Source organism: Balaenoptera musculus, chromosome 17, assembly GCF_009873245.2.
Source record: "Balaenoptera musculus isolate JJ_BM4_2016_0621 chromosome 17, mBalMus1.pri.v3, whole genome shotgun sequence".
Classification (NCBI taxonomy): Eukaryota; Metazoa; Chordata; class Mammalia; order Artiodactyla; family Balaenopteridae; genus Balaenoptera; species Balaenoptera musculus.
Window position 1 is genome coordinate 28,260,252 of NC_045801.1, and position 16,728 is coordinate 28,276,979.

The following is a 16,728-nucleotide window of genomic DNA, read 5'->3' on the forward strand; positions in this document are numbered from 1 at the left end:
GTTTCACTACTTTCCGTCTTTGTGGGAATTCTTTTTCTGCAAAGCCGTAGGGCCAGGGCCTTGTCACTGACCACTGGTCTAGCGGCTAGGATTTGGTGCTCTCACCACTGCGACCCGACCTTAATCACTGGCTGGGAACCAAGACCCTGCTTCAACACCCGAGATCAATAGCAGAGCCAACCGATCCACAGATTTTTAATACTGTGTAGGAATAATACATAACAAAGTTACCTTTTAGGGGAAAAGTACTAAAATATGAAAAATATTATTGCTTATATAAAAGAAAGATTACAAAGAAAACCAGATTAGAGAAAGAATATACATATGGAGGGATTCATTAATGTTAGTGTTGCAATAAATTACATTTTGGAAATATGCACATCTGTATCTATTTTAATGTGACATGATTTAATTTTTTAAAATCTCAGCAACTTTTATAACCTGTTCCTACAAATCAATGTCTGTAAAAACTTCTGAAACCATAATAACATCATGAACTCATAACAAGCCTTTTAGTGCTACATGTTCTAAAGTAGATTTGCAAAACTAATATGACTCTTTTGGTATCTGGGAACACATACCTAGGACTTTTGATCCTTGATTTGGTCCTTCTGGAAGAGCCCACTCTGGAGTAGAACGATTCCCTCTAAGAACAATCTGTAATTCTCCTTTAAAAGGGTTATCTTCCCAGCCACCAATTAATCTACCTCCCTGCAGTGAAGCAGAAAATTGTTAATACTTCAAAACTGAGCAGGAAAAATTTCCCCATAAAAAAGGAATTAGGGGGGGCTTCCCTGGTGGCGCAGTGGTTGAGAGTCTGCCTGCTAATGCGGGGGACACGGGTTCGTGCCCCGGTCTGGGAAGATCCCACATGCCGCGGAGCGGCTGGGCCCGTGAGCCACAATTACTGAGCCTGCGCGTCTGGAGCCTGTGCTCCGCAACAAGAGAGGCCGCGATAGTGAGAGGCCCGCGCGCCGCGATGAAGAGTGGCCCCCACTTGCCGCAACTAGAGAAAGCCCTCGCACAGAAACGAAGACCCAACACAACCAAAATAAATAAAATAAATTAATATTAAAAAAAAAAGGAATTAGGAAGACTGGCAGCCTCCCCTAGTAAAAATGAATGAATTTTTGTTTTACAAAGAACAATACTGTAACTAGAAGTGACCTTAATTTAACCCATCCACTTTGGGATGGGCAGTTTAAATGATTTTTCCAAGGTCAAATTCAACATTTACTTACTGTCAGAACTGGACCTGAAACTGAGACCTCCTAAAACCTAAACTAGTGCTTGAACAGATCACACTGTACTTTAAAATAATGCAGCATATATAAAATATACTCTTCTATTTATATCTAAGCTATGTTATTCATGAGCCATCACTGTTAATAAAAATTGCTATTACTAAATGCTTGCTGATTCTATGCCAGGCATAACATGCAAGGCTTTACATATTTTATATCATTTAATCTTTACACTAAACCCATGAATTGGAATTACTATTCTCATTTCATAGGTGAGAAAACTGATGCTGAAAGAAGTCAAATAACTTAACCTGTTACCAAACTATTAAACAGTGAGGTAAGGATTCAATTGTAGCATTAATTTACCTCTAAGCTCTGTATCTAACCAAAATACCACACACCTTTAAAGCATTAAAGGCCTAGTTTTACGAAAGAAAGGCTCCCACTTATTTTTTACTGGTGCTTAATAGTTTTTTGGTTAAGCTATTCTTTTAAATGAACACCAATAAAAGACTGACAGAACAATTAAATTACATGTTCAAGACCATCTGAGGTTTATGAGAGAATGAGGTGATTATTTCAAACAACTGACATTTTTTTATTAGTCTGCTCCTGGTTTTCATAATCCCATCTACATTCATTCATTTTAAGAAATACTGTTTGCTTTCTTAAAAAAAAAGGCTTGAAATCTTTTAATTTTTTTCCTCAGAACTCCAGTGGATTCTCTGTTAGTTGCAGCAAGCTGTGAGTTTAGCTTTACCTAATAATAATACAAATATTCTACAGGATTGAAAATGAGCAAACCTCACACTAAAAAGTAGCATGATAATTACTGCTTTAGGAATGTGTCATTAATATTTAAAGGAGAGCAGAAATATATTGAACTTAGGCTTGCATTTCATGGGGTAGAGCCAGTTGTGTTTTAATCACATCAGGTGCATATGCTTTCTTACAATTTGCTTAGTAAATCTCCAACATTTTAGCATTTGGCTAATAAGGGTATAAATTATAAGACTGTCACTCTTACCTGCAGTGATATGTAGGTAGCATTCAAAACAACTTTTCTATAAGAAGACTCTGCAGCTCCCACATTATGCTTATCTTCCAATTCTAGAACCCCCCAAATAACGAGTCTTTCCATTGGTGGAATATCTGTGTCTGCCACAATCCATGTTCCTATAAAACAAGACTTTAATATAAGGAATATAACATAATCCATAGACTATAGCCTATAGATAAAACACTGACAGCCCTATCAGTGAGTCCTAATTTTGAAGTTCGTGAGCTTTTTTTCCGCACAACGACTAATTCTTGTCTCTCTCAGAAAATCTATTATTCTTAATATTCCGGTTTAAATCCACATAAAACCCAGAAGCGACGTCTGACATCCAGGACACGACAACTGAATCCATCTCTTCACATTTTCTCTTTCTCCAAGGCGTGCTGCATAAAGGTATCTACCCTAACTGCTAACTATTGTGGCATAAACACAGCATTTTATTTATTTACATTTATGCATTTACCTTCAGGAATAACAACATTTGCTCCTGGGTGAGGTATGGTATAATTATTTTCTCGAGATGACTGCCAAAAAGAATCATTTGACCATAAGCTGAAAAGAGAAAAGAAGTATTTCCATTAAGTTTTATCTCTGTATATTTAATGAGCATCTCCTTAGAGTGTAGCACTATACTAGATGTTTTAGGGATGACAGAATGCAAATTGGATAGTTTGTAATTCCAGTAAATACACAAGCTAATGTACGCTATTAGTAAAGTACTCAACACACACAATTACATATACAGTTTTTTCTCCACTGAAGAAAACTTCCTTTCCGCCCACAATACGAATCACATTTTCTCCTACTAAATCCTTATTGTGATACCCTAATTTTGTCTAAAATGTAAATAACTTAACTTCCTTATAAGATTTCACATGGTGGAAAAGTGAAAAGAAATGCATCCTTTGTCCATTTAAAGACCCTTACATATGGTGCTATTTCATAGGGAAAGGGACAGGAGGGTATATAGTTGGCTAGATTCTATGAAGGGAAGGCTGGAAGAATGGTCTGTGAATAGGCAAGGGTGGGTCAATGAGGGTAAGCCGCTGGGCTGGGGGCAGGACGGCAGGTCTATAACCAGAGTGAAGGTTACATTACATTGAAATAAACATGGAAAGCACAGTTGGAAGAGAGACGGTCTCCACTTTCCATCACTATGCCTGCTTGAAACTATCTCAGTGCAAATTGTTACAAAGAATGTTATTATAAAGTTGATTGTATTTTCCCATTTAAAAATGTTCACAGGGGTTGCTCTCCTGACCTAGTAAAAATGTTTAAAAATTCTATGATACTAATGCAGGAGTTTTACAAATAACCAAAACAGTTTGTTTCGTTAAAAGTATATTTTTATCACACATTTGAATTACTAAGCTGTATTACTAAAAAATCTGTTGATCAAAAATCCTGTCATAAAAATTTTGTCTTCATGGATTTAAAAGAGGTTAGCAATTAAACGATCATTTAGGATTATTTAGATTCACAGTAATACATTTTTCATGACACAATCTCAATGGTTTATTTAAAGGTTGTATCCATCTAACTAAATAAATTCATCAGGATTGTGCAGATTCAATAGTTGAGTTCATCTAGCTTTTCTCAAGCCTTTCATTCTTATCCCCAGCAGCACTATACTACATGTTATATTCTTCTTCTAATTGCCCACTGTTACGATCAAAAAAGCCCAGTACTTCTTAAACTAAGCATTTGTGTGTTGTGTAGCTAGACCTGTATATTCTAGTCCTGAGGTACCAGTTTTGGATCAAGACTCTGTTTGTTTTCACTGATAGCTATTTGCAAAATACCAATTAATAATTCCAATTACAGCTATTTCCAGTGAGCAGAACTCATATTGTGAGAGGAAAAACACCTATCCTACGACATATACATGTAGTGTATCAACACATACCTCTATCACATCTTGGTCTATACCAGTCTAAATCTATTAATGAGTCATAATAAATATTAAGTAAATATTGAATAATTTTATTTACGTTAGACTATCGAGGGCTTTTTGGCCAATAACCTTTATGGCCTGTATTTCTTCTGAAGTTCTCTAGACTCTTTTTATGAGCCTCCCTGCTTTCTCTACTGTCCCTCTGTTACACAGAGTAGTAAAAGTGGCCTTTTCAAAATGTAATGTCACTTATCAGCTGAAACATTTAAAGGCTTCTCATATTTCTTAACACTAACTGCCTGCATGACCTGAATGGTCTGATTTCCACTTATTTCCAATGCTATGCCCAGGCCACTCTCCCCTGCTCACGAGGGTCCAGCCATGTAGATTTCTTCTCAGTTCTTGGATATGCCACACTCTTTCCCACATCAGGGCCTCTGCCCAAGTTGTCCCCTTGGCCTAGAACCCAACCTTCACACAGCCAGCTCTTCCTCAACCTTTGGCTCTCAGCTAGAATATCCCCTCCTTTGAGAGGCTGTTCCTAACCATCCACCCAAAGGAGGCCCCTGCCATGTTGTTTTCTGTCCCAGCCCCTTATCCATTCCCTTTACAACCTTTATCACAACTCAAACTCATATGCTTTATTTTCTGTTTACTTTTTTGTTTGTTTGCTTGTGTTGGCATCTGTCTTTTTGGACAGAATGTGAGTGTTATGGGGGCAGGGACCACATCTATGTTGTTCACAACTGAATCTCAGAGCTCAGCACAGTGCCTGGCACATAGCAGGTGCTATTTTTTAATGGTTGAATGAATATATAAACAAATTCAATTATTATTCTTTTGTGCAACGTTATCGCAGAATCTGTATATTCTGAAATCGTAAATCACTTAATAAATAATATTGATTTGTACCTGATGCACAGTAGTGAGCTCTTATGTGCCCATTAATTGTTAACTTTTATCATCACCATCGTTATTTGTATGGTTATAATTTGCCCATAAGGGACACAAATATACATCAAATCAGGATCATGCCTTTAAGGGTCTTAAAGACTAGTACTGTTGTGTACTAGTACCATCATGTATGGTAATTACTATAATATAAAGTAGAAAGTTATGTTTCATATGAGAAATAAAGGTAAAGGACTTTATAAGTTTCAAAGACAGAAAAATTATTTTTAACTAGAAGACTTAATATATATTTAGGAAATTGAATATTTGAAATAAAATTAAATAAGTTGTATTATGAGACTTGACCAAGACTGTTATTCTATTTAAAATATGATACAAATGAACTTATTTATAAAACAGAAGCAGGGCTTCCCTGGTGGCGCAGTGGTTGAGAATCCGCTTGCCAACGCAGGAGACACAGGTTCGAGCCCTGGTCTGGGAGGATCCCACATGCCATGGAGTGGCTGGGCCCGTGTGCCACAGCTGCTGAGCCTGCGCTCTAGAGCCCATGAGCCACAGTTACTGAGCCCGTGTGTCACAACTGCTGAGGCCCGCGCACCTAAAGCCCGTGCTCCGCAACAAGAGAAGCCACAGCAATGAGAAGCCTGCGCACTGCAGCGAAGAGTGGCCCCCCGCTTGCTGCAACTAGGGAAAGCCTGTGCACAGGAATGAAGACCCAATGCAGCCAAAAATTTAAAAAAAAACAAAAAAACAGAAGCAGACTCGCAGACATAGAAAACAAACTTACGGTTACCAAAGGGGAAAGGGGGTGGGGAGGGATAAATGAAGAGTTTGGGATTGTCACATACAAGCTACCATATATAAAATAGAAAAACAAGTATGCACAGGGAACTACAGTCAATATCTTGTAGTAATCTATAATGGAAAAGAATGTGAAAAATGTATATATATATAACTGAATCACTTTGCTGTACACCAGAAACTAACACAACACTGTAAATCACCTATACTTCAATAAAAAATAGGGCTTCCCTGGTGGCACAGTGGTTAAGAATCCGCCTGCCAATGCAGTGGGCCCGGGGTTCAATCCCTGGTCCGGGAAGATCCCACATGCTGTGAAGCAACTAAGCCCGTGCGCCACAACTACTGAGCCTGCACTCTAGAGCCCGTGCGCCACAACTACTGAGCCCACGCACCTAGAACCCGTGCTCCACAAGAAGAGAAGCCACCGCAATGAGAAGCCCGCACACCACAAAGAAGAGTAGCCCCCGCTCGCCGCAACTAGAGAAAGCCTGCATGCAGCAACGAAGACCCAAAGCAGCCAAAAATAAATAACATAAATAAATAAATTTATTTAAAAAAATAAATAAAAATAAAAACACTCACATACACAGACACAAAAAGACAGTTACTCTAGAGAAAGAGATGCCACCTGCTAAGAAAGCATTGTATCAATGAGGACACAGTTTCTGGTGCTGTTGGAAGTTTGTGATCTCAGGTAATTCACTTAAGGTCTTCAGGCTTCAGCTCTCTCACCTATATAATAAGGGAGTTGGTCTAAAAATCCAGATCTAACGTTCTGCAAGTATGAGATTCCCAGTAACTTTCACACATAATTTTTGTGAGATTTTTTTCCATTTTGTCATCAGGGTGGTTGTAAGGCTCAAGTGAAACAATGAGTGTGGAAGTGCTTTGGGACCTACTGTGCAGGAGGAGGGCACCAGTATCTCAGCCAGGATGACATATGGAAAGGATGTTGTGAAGACCTACTGAAGTATATTAACGAACAAAAGGCCTGTATACTTATATGTGGCTGGTCGCTTCCTGGGAATTGGTTTTCTTGATGGAGGATGTACAGGAAAGCAATCCTGGAGAACACAGCAGTAAGCTTGGAAATTAATAACAACATCCTTCACATCAGGATCCAGGGTCCCAGAAATGGACTGGCTCTGATGAAGGCCATTTTTTCCTGACACTGAAAGTGAAGTAAAAGCAGTTTAAACTAACATGATGATCAAAGTACTTGAATGTAAACAAAATATGGCAATTTGAAAATATTCTTTAGATAGTAACTTGGTATAATTCAAATGTATGGAATAGGTATGAAAAAATTCTGACAAAATGCACATGTCTGATTAAGAAGCAGAGTCAAAATACCTTGACAAAAACAAATATTTTAGAACTCGATTAAACTGTACTCTTAAATATTTTTATTTTCCAAAAATAATTAAATAATAAAAATGGAAACAAAATATATGACAGTTCATTGTACTCATTTCCTCTAATTTTGTGAAATAAATGTTGGGGCCAATTATGAGTGTTGGTGCTACCTCCAAACATAAAATGTAAGTTATAAATTCAAGTCAAGCCTCTTCCAGGGTAAATTTAGTCTCCATTCTTTAATTCAACAAACATTTATTGAATCCTGCTATATACAAGGCACTATATAACACATTTGCCCAGTAAGCAATTTTTCTCCTCCTTTAGATGAAGCAATAGATAAAACAATCACTTTTGCCTACTGAATACATACCCAGGTAATATAGAGTACTCGTGTTTGCTTCAAGGTGCCAGTCTCCATTCTTGCTAGTATTCCAATTCAATGGATTTGAAGAGCCATTCCTCATATCAATGATATTAAACATATCAGGATTTTGAGTGAAGTTATGAGATATGATTACATAGTCTTCTTCCTATAAAAGTTTGCAAAAAATGTGACTTGTTTTATATGCTAATATCCTGTATAACATACACTAATTTTGATGACATTAATTAATTAACCCCATATTAAAACTTAACTTTTGGTTTTAGTTTGGTTTTCATCTTGCATTTATATTTTGTTTATTAACGTTTCACCTGTCTATGGTAATAACGCTAACTCTATCACTAAGGCAATGAAAGTCTTTCTTTCTCTCTCTCTCAATATATATATATATATATATATATATATATATATATATACACACATATGTATATATGTATACATTCAGAGAATATTTAATTTCTATAATGTTTCAAAACATCTGAAACAGTGCTAGGTATTGTTTTTTTTGCTGCCCGTAGGTAGTACAAGTAGAAGAACGTGAACAGGGATGAAAACACCCAATTCAGGATACTGGTGACCATTAGCAGTGAAGAGTGGGGATTGATTTCAGAGTAAGCCATACAGAGGACTTCCACTTCACCTAAAAATGTTTATTTCTTTAAAAAAATCTGAAGTACATAGTCGCATGTTAGATTCAGATAGAGCTAGGTGGTGGGAATATAGGACTCAGCCTGTTATTTTCTGTATTTGCTATATTTCATAATACAAATAATAAAGCCCTTAACTGGTACCCAAAACATCATAAGCACTGAATAAATGTTAGTTATTATCATGGTAATAATAACAGGGCACAAGCTTAGTACTACAGGAATGTGGCAGAAAGATGGCTTACTTCTGATTCTTAAAGGAGGGGTTTTTTTTGGCTTGCTTCTGAGATTTAGGATGGGTCATGAAAAGTGTGCAGGACTTTACCAGGTCAATATGTGAGGCAAGGGCATTCTGGGCCTCACAATTGGTGTAAGGATGAGTGTGTGGGCTGCTTTTGAGTAATATGCAATCAAAATTATTAGAAGATGGATTATGCAACTCTTTGTTTACCTTAAATCCATAGAATGTTGACGTATACGAAATGTTGGTTATGTGATCTACACTTTTAAAATACCAGTTAATGTGCTTTGCATTTGGAATCAGAGCCATCCATCCAGACATATGAGTCAGTCGTTTCTTCTGAAAGGGAACAATGCTTGTGCCTATAGAACATAAAACAAATCACAGTAATCTCTACATCTAGAAAATTCCTTCTCTTATGAACAAGTGCAAAGGTAAATATTACTCTAGTCTACGGAAGTCTCTAAAGAGGTCAGTATAGTATTTCATTACTTATGTTCTAAATGTCTTTGTTTACCTGAAGGCCCCACTGTTCAATATCACACTTAACTGAAACATAAAATGCTTTCTCACTTGGAATTCTGAATTGAGATGGAGCCTTTATTCCTTAGGGAAAAATAAAATTGAACTATGATGACAATAATGACCGCTAAGACAAAAGTGCTTAAATATATCAATACAATTTTTAAAATACATTGATCTAAAATATAATTCCATTTATATTCTTTTAAGAACTTAATTCTTCAGAATCCTTGATCTGCAAAGTATGCAAATATTAAGTCCAGAACTTTATTAGATTCTCCTATATGGGTTGTGTTAATCAAAATCAGCCTAGCAAGTATGAATGGAAAACTTTGATTCAGAGCCCTTAAGGAACTAGACTAAAGTAGACCTACCTCTAACACTGGCCATGATACCCTAAATTTTGTGAATGATGAACTTGGAACCTGAACTACCTGTTATGGGAAAAAAATTTAATTTGAGAGAATGCCTGACAACTTCAGTTGAAGATCTGAAAAGATCTCTCACAATATAAAGAAAAACATCTGTGATTAATGAATTAATTCTACTTTTTCCTTTCCCTTCTCGCCTTCTTTTCATCTCTGATTGAATTTTATGTTAAATTTGCAACCTCTTCCCTTACAAAGTTAGGTGGAAGAAGCTAGGAGCAAGATTACAAAATAAACTGCCATTCTTTTCCTTTGGGGATAAGGCAAAACAAATTCCAGTATCAAGGAGGAACAAATTCTTTGGCTTATGAATTAGCATTAAGTTTTGAAAAGCCCATGACCAGAGGCACTAAAAACTCACAGTTTAAGAAGACCTGCAGAGTATGAGAAGAACCATGATAATTTGGATTATTCAGCAAATATCCACTCCTCTCCCCTCCTTGAGGGCAGAATAGACCTCCCTGCTCTGTGGATACTGGGTGACTTCTTTGGTCCATCGGCTATTAGCAGAACTGACACTGCAAAGACTTAAAAGTGCTTGCTGGGTGAAACATGCCCTCTTGAGCCTCTGTCACTGCAATGCAAAGAGGCTCCCCCAGGAGAATAGTGGGTAGCATACTAAGGTGACCTTTGGCATATGCAGACAGAAAAATTATATAGATCTTGGGGGACAGAAATCTAATTCAAGTTACCCAAGTGGAAATTTGCTACCTCTTACCTATTCCCTAGATCCAAGCCAATTCACAGACTGGAAGCAGCTCCACAGAGTGGGAGAAATCTGTGGCCATTTATCAGGCTACTGCATACTAAGGAGAGGAAACTATCCAGACCTTCCAAGAGCTGTTAGCTTCTGGCTCTGAACTGATACTAACACTCAGACACCCTAATGTCACCATGGTCTACCAGCTGGAGTGGCAGCTTATGAAGGCCAGGCCCTAGAATGTGTCTTTGCTCAGTCTCATGCCTGGTCCACTGAGGCCACTGGCTCATCTTATGGTTATTCCTCCAGTTCCAAAATGTATAGTGGGAATAGACATAGAACTTTGTTTGGAAGAAGGGCAGAAGTTGAAATTCTCACAAGAAATATCCTTCCAAGAGGATCTGATAACATGGAGTGGAATAACAAAACCCCAGCATGTCCTGATGGATTTGACCCAGCTATAATTTTAGCAGTTATAATATGGCTGGTATAATTATGCTACACGTTTTCAAAATTCACTTGGCCTATATTGAGATACATAATTTTAGTTTCAAATTGCAAGTTTCTACCTTGTAAATATGATTAAATGTGGAAATTTGGAAATGCTGTCATCAAGAAGCTACATCATTTAGATTTATGCAGAAAATGTAGAAAACTGTATTTGAAAATCATCTGATAGCAAATGTTTGATTCATCAATGCCTTTCCTATTTTCCAAAATCTGCAGTCTATCAGAACAGTGATATGGGAGTGGATTAATTGTAGATAGATATTTTAACTAATAATTCATAGACAGATGATGGATGAGTGGATGAATGGATGGATGGAATGATATAAAGATCTGAGCCAATCAGGGCAGGCCAGGTCAGATGTGATGAGAATAGATATACTTAGTAACTGGAAGAATTCCTAATGGAGGGAGGGAAAATCACGCAGGAAGGACTGAGTGAACACTCTAGGAACCATGCGCCCCCACCCTGTTACCAAGATAAAAGAAAAGCAATTCTAAATCCTTGAGGGGGGAAAATGCACATATTAACGCCACAGTGAAAACTCTGAGACATGTGAGAATCAGGGTTATTACCATATCCCCATTTAACTTGCTTGTGTGGCTGGTGCATATGCCAGATGCATCATGAATAATGACAGTAAATTAATGCAATCTAGTCAGGCAATGATGTCAAGCACATCTGGTGTTCCAGGTACATTAGCTTTACTGAAACAAATCAGTAAATCAACAGTCTCTGTGCAGCTATTGACCTAGCAGATGCTCCCCCCATCCTATTTCAATCAGCAAAGATAATCAAAATAATTTGCTTTCAGTGGCAGAAAAAATGGTATATTTTTACTGTCTTGATCCTAAAGCTATGTCAGCTTTCCTGCTGTCTGTCATAATATTGGCTGGAGGTTCCTTAATCAGCAGAATGTCATGCTGGTCCATGCGTTTATTCAATACTCCTCACCAGCCCATTTTGGGGTGTGATATTTGTTTCCTGCCTGGCTTCTGACTGATATAAATATTATGCTTTTCCCAGTGTTCTCAAGAAGATGATGATGAAAATTGAGGAAAACGTATTTAAATGAGTGGTTTAAATGATTGTGTTCTACTTACCAAAGGAGTCTGAGAGAACCACATCCTTTTCAAGCAGAGACACTGGAGAAGGCTTGTTGAATGCCAGCCGGTGGAAGCTGACTGAGGCGTCACAGACAGACCCAGGGAATCCTATGCTCCACTCGGCTTCTTGACTGCAGTGAGAAGGGTCCAGCAATGAGCTGTGTGGAATGACGGTGTGTCCTTTGTGACCTAGGAAATGAACACAAACAGCCGACTTCTTATTTCATGTTAGAAAGCTAAAAAGCCAAACTGTCCAAAACATACATTTACTATAACCCATAGTGCCACGAATACAATCTAAAAGTCTAAGTTCCTGGGTTTTTTTTTTTTGGCATGGGGTAAGGGGACCTCTGCAAAGGCTTTGCAGTGGACTCTTCTGTCAGGGAGCTTATCATGGATGCAGCTGAAACATGGGATCTGAAGCACCCATGAGAGCCAAAGTAGGGGATGGGATGTGGGATAAGTAACTTAGTCAAGGACACAGGGAAGGATGCAAATCCAGGCAGTTTGACCACAGAGCTTGTGCTCTCACAGGTGGACTGTCAACGAACTCAAGAATCTAAGCTGAATTAAGTAAATGAATAAAGGTCACACAAAGCTCTGAATATTAGAACCATCTAAATGCTCTCCCTCTTAAAGCCACAATTAGAACAGGAGACAAGTCAACAACTATAGTTGAGAATTCAGTCTGTTTGAATATTGAGATGAACCTTCTATCTTTCAAAGGCTTTCAAAAATAAATATCTGTTAATATCTGTAGCTTTACTTGTCAATTGTCTCTCTCTTATAAAGTATTATGCAGAATCATACACACACACACAGACACCCTTCCTATCTTATTTTGCCAAGTCATTATCATTAAAATTTTATAAAAATGCTAAATTCTAGAAACCATGATTATTTACAAAAGGATTTGACTTACTCTGAACTTAAAATGGTAGAAAAGATTTAACCTACAAAGAATGTTGAATTTTGTACTAGAGTTCACATATTCTTTGAATCAATTCCAAATTCAGAATTTAGATTGGAAAGAAAAAGGCTAACAGCAGGCCTGTGACTTATTACTTCCCTCTAAGGTACTTGAGCAGGATACATCCAGTCTGTTGCTTATGTAAATAAACCTGGAATTTATACATTTATTGGGCATGACTGGCTGGAGAATCTGGGTAGTCATGTAAGCAGTTTCCTCTGTGTAATTAACTGAGTACAAAATGCAGGCATTCTCAAATGAAATGGCTTCCTTTTGTGATCAATATTCCATAAATATTGTTCAAAATTTGCTGTTCATTCAAAACCAAAGTACAAATGCAGGAGGAAAGGGACATATTTGGAGGCTGCATCTGATAGTTTGAGACTTTGCTAGAAAAGGAAATCTCATCTATGCCTAGTGTTGACCTATATCCTTAAGTCATTAGGAAAGTTTGGCACCAGTTAAGATCTGTGATTCATCTGAGTCTGCTTTGACAATTCAACTCTCTGTGTTAACACAAACAAAAAATATATTTCCAAAGTATTTTATCAGAAATTAAAACATCACATTACCTGTAAGTGAACCATCAACATCAATCAGTACCACTTCATGTTCCCATCGAAAGCCAGCCTTGTTTGTTGTGTGAGAATATTGGATGTCAATGAATTTTGCACTCCAGCCTCCACATCTGTCATTACAAACGCCAGTGATGGACGTCACTCCCAAAGCTGCACAGCTGGGACGGTCAAAGTTCATGAAGTGTACGGAAGATACAGTCAACCCTTCATTAAATGGGAGAACCAGGCCTTTCATTGTGCAAAATACAGACCCCATTCCCAGTTCATCAACATGACCAACTATTTTGGCATTTTTAATCACTGCTCCAATGGTTTCACCCCATCCTCCAACGTAAGGAGCCAGGATCCTCTTCGTTTCAATTCCAGCCTCATAATTATTGACCATCACGAAGTTATGAAACTGAAGTGCACCTCCATTGACCCATTCAGCTCCTTTTTGACAATTCCAAGTAGTGAGTGTATTAAATATTGCAGGCTCTGGCACTGTAGAAGTACAAGATCCTGTCTGCATGGGGAAATATTCTTCAAATATCCACAATCCAAACCAACCTTGAGAATGAACAGTGTTATTAAAGAATTCTCCAAGAGGAACTCTTTTTTGGCAAATGTTTCGGTCATAGGATGGCCCATCAGGGTGGTTGTTCATTCGGTACCAAAAGCCAAAGTGAGTGCCACCAGCAGCTGCATTGTGTCGTATGGTGTTGTTTGGATTGGTTACCCAAAATGCAGCTGGAGTCACGTCGTCATTCAGAAGACTAGTACTTTGCTGTACAAATACTGCCAAGTTATATTGCAGGATATTGCCATGTTCAATACCATCTTCTATAAAAAATGCTCCCCCCCTGATATCATATATAATATTCCTCTCAACCAGAAGGTGATGTGTGTTATGGATAGTAACAGCTCTGTTGTAGGTCTGGTGAATTGCACAGCCTCTTACATAAGATTTGAACTGTAAATCTCCAAGCAGGTGCCAATGTATTGGATATCGCCCCAACCGGAATGCCTGGCCAGCATGGAATATCTGTCAAGCCCAGAAATCACAGCTATTTAGTGATACACACAGACTCAGGGTTTGCCTGGCTCACACTTTCTTGTTTCAAAATAATATCCACTTTTACATTAATTATTATTAATGCATTTATATCTCCCATATTATTCCTGTTTATCATTTAAAAATGTTATCTGAGCCCCAACCCACCTTGTTTTATTCAACATATAACAGCCCATACTTGTTATCAAATGAATGAATGAACAAAAACCATCTTCGACTCTTCTGCTTTTCACCGTGCTGTTATGAAACTTTCATGTTCAGCAAAATACCTCGTAAAAGACTTCTTTTTCTCCTTCACTTTGATTCTTTTTTAATAATAAGAAACATTTCTTCAATGTTTACCATGTGCCAGATATTCTGCTAAATGTCTTATATGCATGGTCACAGTCTTTACCACAATTGTAGGAAGTAGCCACTTATCATAAGCTTCATTTTACAGATGAAGAAAGTGAAATTTAGAGTATCTTGTTCATGGTCGCAAAGTTTCATTTAAACTCACTGGTCTAATTATAGAGTTGGTGCTCTTATTAACCACTCTGCTATATTTTCAATAAGTCTACGATCTAATAAGCCAATACAGAAGATGCCTCTGTGTGTGTGTGTGTGTGTGTGTGTGTGTGTGTGTGTGGAATATGATCTCACAAGGTTTGGAAATAAATGGTAGGGCATCTATTTATTTTCATTCTTCATCTAAAAATAAAAATTAACTATTAATAATATTTACTATACAGATCGACACTGGCAACCTCACTCACTCCATATCCAGATGTTACATGTGCGTAACATAACCTAGGAGAAGGTTTATTTTTTACAATATGTAGTCATTGACTCTGCCACCCTCACTGCAGTTGAGTGAGGTGTTCCAAATTTAATGGATTTATGGATTTTACTATCCTTCTTTCCCACCCTTCCTCCGTTCCTTCCTTTTACGGAATACTTGATAGAAACTGTGCTAAACCCAGATTATATAGGCTGAATATGAATAAGATACAGAGGAGCTCCTGATCTCTTGGGCATAACTTGCATATTTATTCTTTTATTTATATATTTGTTCAATTAATAGTCAGTTGAGAATCTGCTATAGGCTAAGTACTGTTCCAGCTACAGAGGAATCAGCAGAAAACCAGAAGGACAAAACTATCTGAACTAACTGAGTTTATGTTCTAGAGGAAGAGATAAAAAACAAATTAAAAATATATCAGGAGTTATGAGTTAATAAAGAAAAAAAGGTATTTGGGCAGCTATTTCAAATAAGAGTGGTGAGGAATAGCCTCTCTGAAGAGATAACATTTGAGAAGAGACCTGACTGAAATGAGTGTGAACCATTTAAGTACCTGGTGGAGGAGCATCCCAAGCAGAATGAAAAGCAAGTGCAAAGAACCTGAGACAGGAATGTGCCTGACGTGGGCAAGGGACACAGGGAGGTCTATGCGGCTTGCATGGCAGGCGCCAAGGGCAGATCACACAAGATAGAGGCCAGCAGGGGGTCAGATCACGTGGATCCTTTGGAAAAGGCTTGGACTTTTTGTTTTAGGTGTAATAGGAAGCCACTGAAGAGCTCTGAACAGTGTGTAGCAAGACCTGATTCACATTTTAAAAATTGTACTTTGGCTGTGGTGTGGAGACTTCATTGCAGAAAGGGTGAAAGCAGGAAGACCAGTTAGGAGAAAAGCACAGTAGACCAGGTGAGAGGTGATGGTGGCTTGGGTTAGGGACCAGGCGGAAAAGGTAGAAAAACAGTACATTCAGGATACAGTATTTTGTGGGCAGAGTGGATAGACCTTGTTAATGAATTTGATGTGGGGTGTGATAAAAACAGAGAAACAAAAATTTGGCATGATTATGTGAGTGAATAATTGGATGTATTAAAATCATCTGTTTATGTCTCCTCTACCAGATTATAAGTAGCATCTGGCAAAAAGCAGGTGCTCAATTCACATTCATTGTATGGAAAACTTTGGACAAAGCGCTAACAACAATGCCTCTTACCTCTACGTATTCTATTCTTCCAGTTACCATGTTAGCACCAGGTATCGGAGCATGAAACATAATGCATCCACCAAACTGGTCACTTCCTATTTCTTCTCCAAACCTTCCTTGGAGACATGTCTGTGTAGCAAATTCACCTTTAAAAATATTTTTTAAGATATCATAAAGAAAAATTGTGTCAAAATCCTCTAATTATATAAAGACTGTTTCTCATACCTAATTATATCTTTTTATTCACATATAATTTTAATTTCACCCTGGAACATAATTATTTGCGTTCACATTACCTCCTCCTCTGCATAGTAAGGAAGGTAAGTGCCTTGTCTTGTT

General features: G+C 37.8%; 1 protein-coding gene across 1 annotated transcript in view; it reads right to left on the reverse strand.

The window, feature by feature from the left end:
• Positions 1-16,728, reverse strand: part of PKHD1L1 (PKHD1 like 1) — a 150,854-nt gene that overhangs the window by 43,644 nt on the left and 90,482 nt on the right. Inside the window, exons 48-56 of the mRNA XM_036830501.1 lie at positions 16,399-16,535; positions 13,350-14,379; positions 11,805-11,996; positions 8,754-8,905; positions 7,644-7,803; positions 6,914-7,085; positions 2,768-2,856; positions 2,272-2,420; positions 582-711 (exon numbers count right to left, since the gene is read on the reverse strand). Of these exons, the coding sequence (XP_036686396.1) occupies positions 582-711; positions 2,272-2,420; positions 2,768-2,856; positions 6,914-7,085; positions 7,644-7,803; positions 8,754-8,905; positions 11,805-11,996; positions 13,350-14,379; positions 16,399-16,535 (2,211 nt within the window). The remainder of the gene's footprint in view (positions 1-581; positions 712-2,271; positions 2,421-2,767; positions 2,857-6,913; positions 7,086-7,643; positions 7,804-8,753; positions 8,906-11,804; positions 11,997-13,349; positions 14,380-16,398; positions 16,536-16,728) is intronic.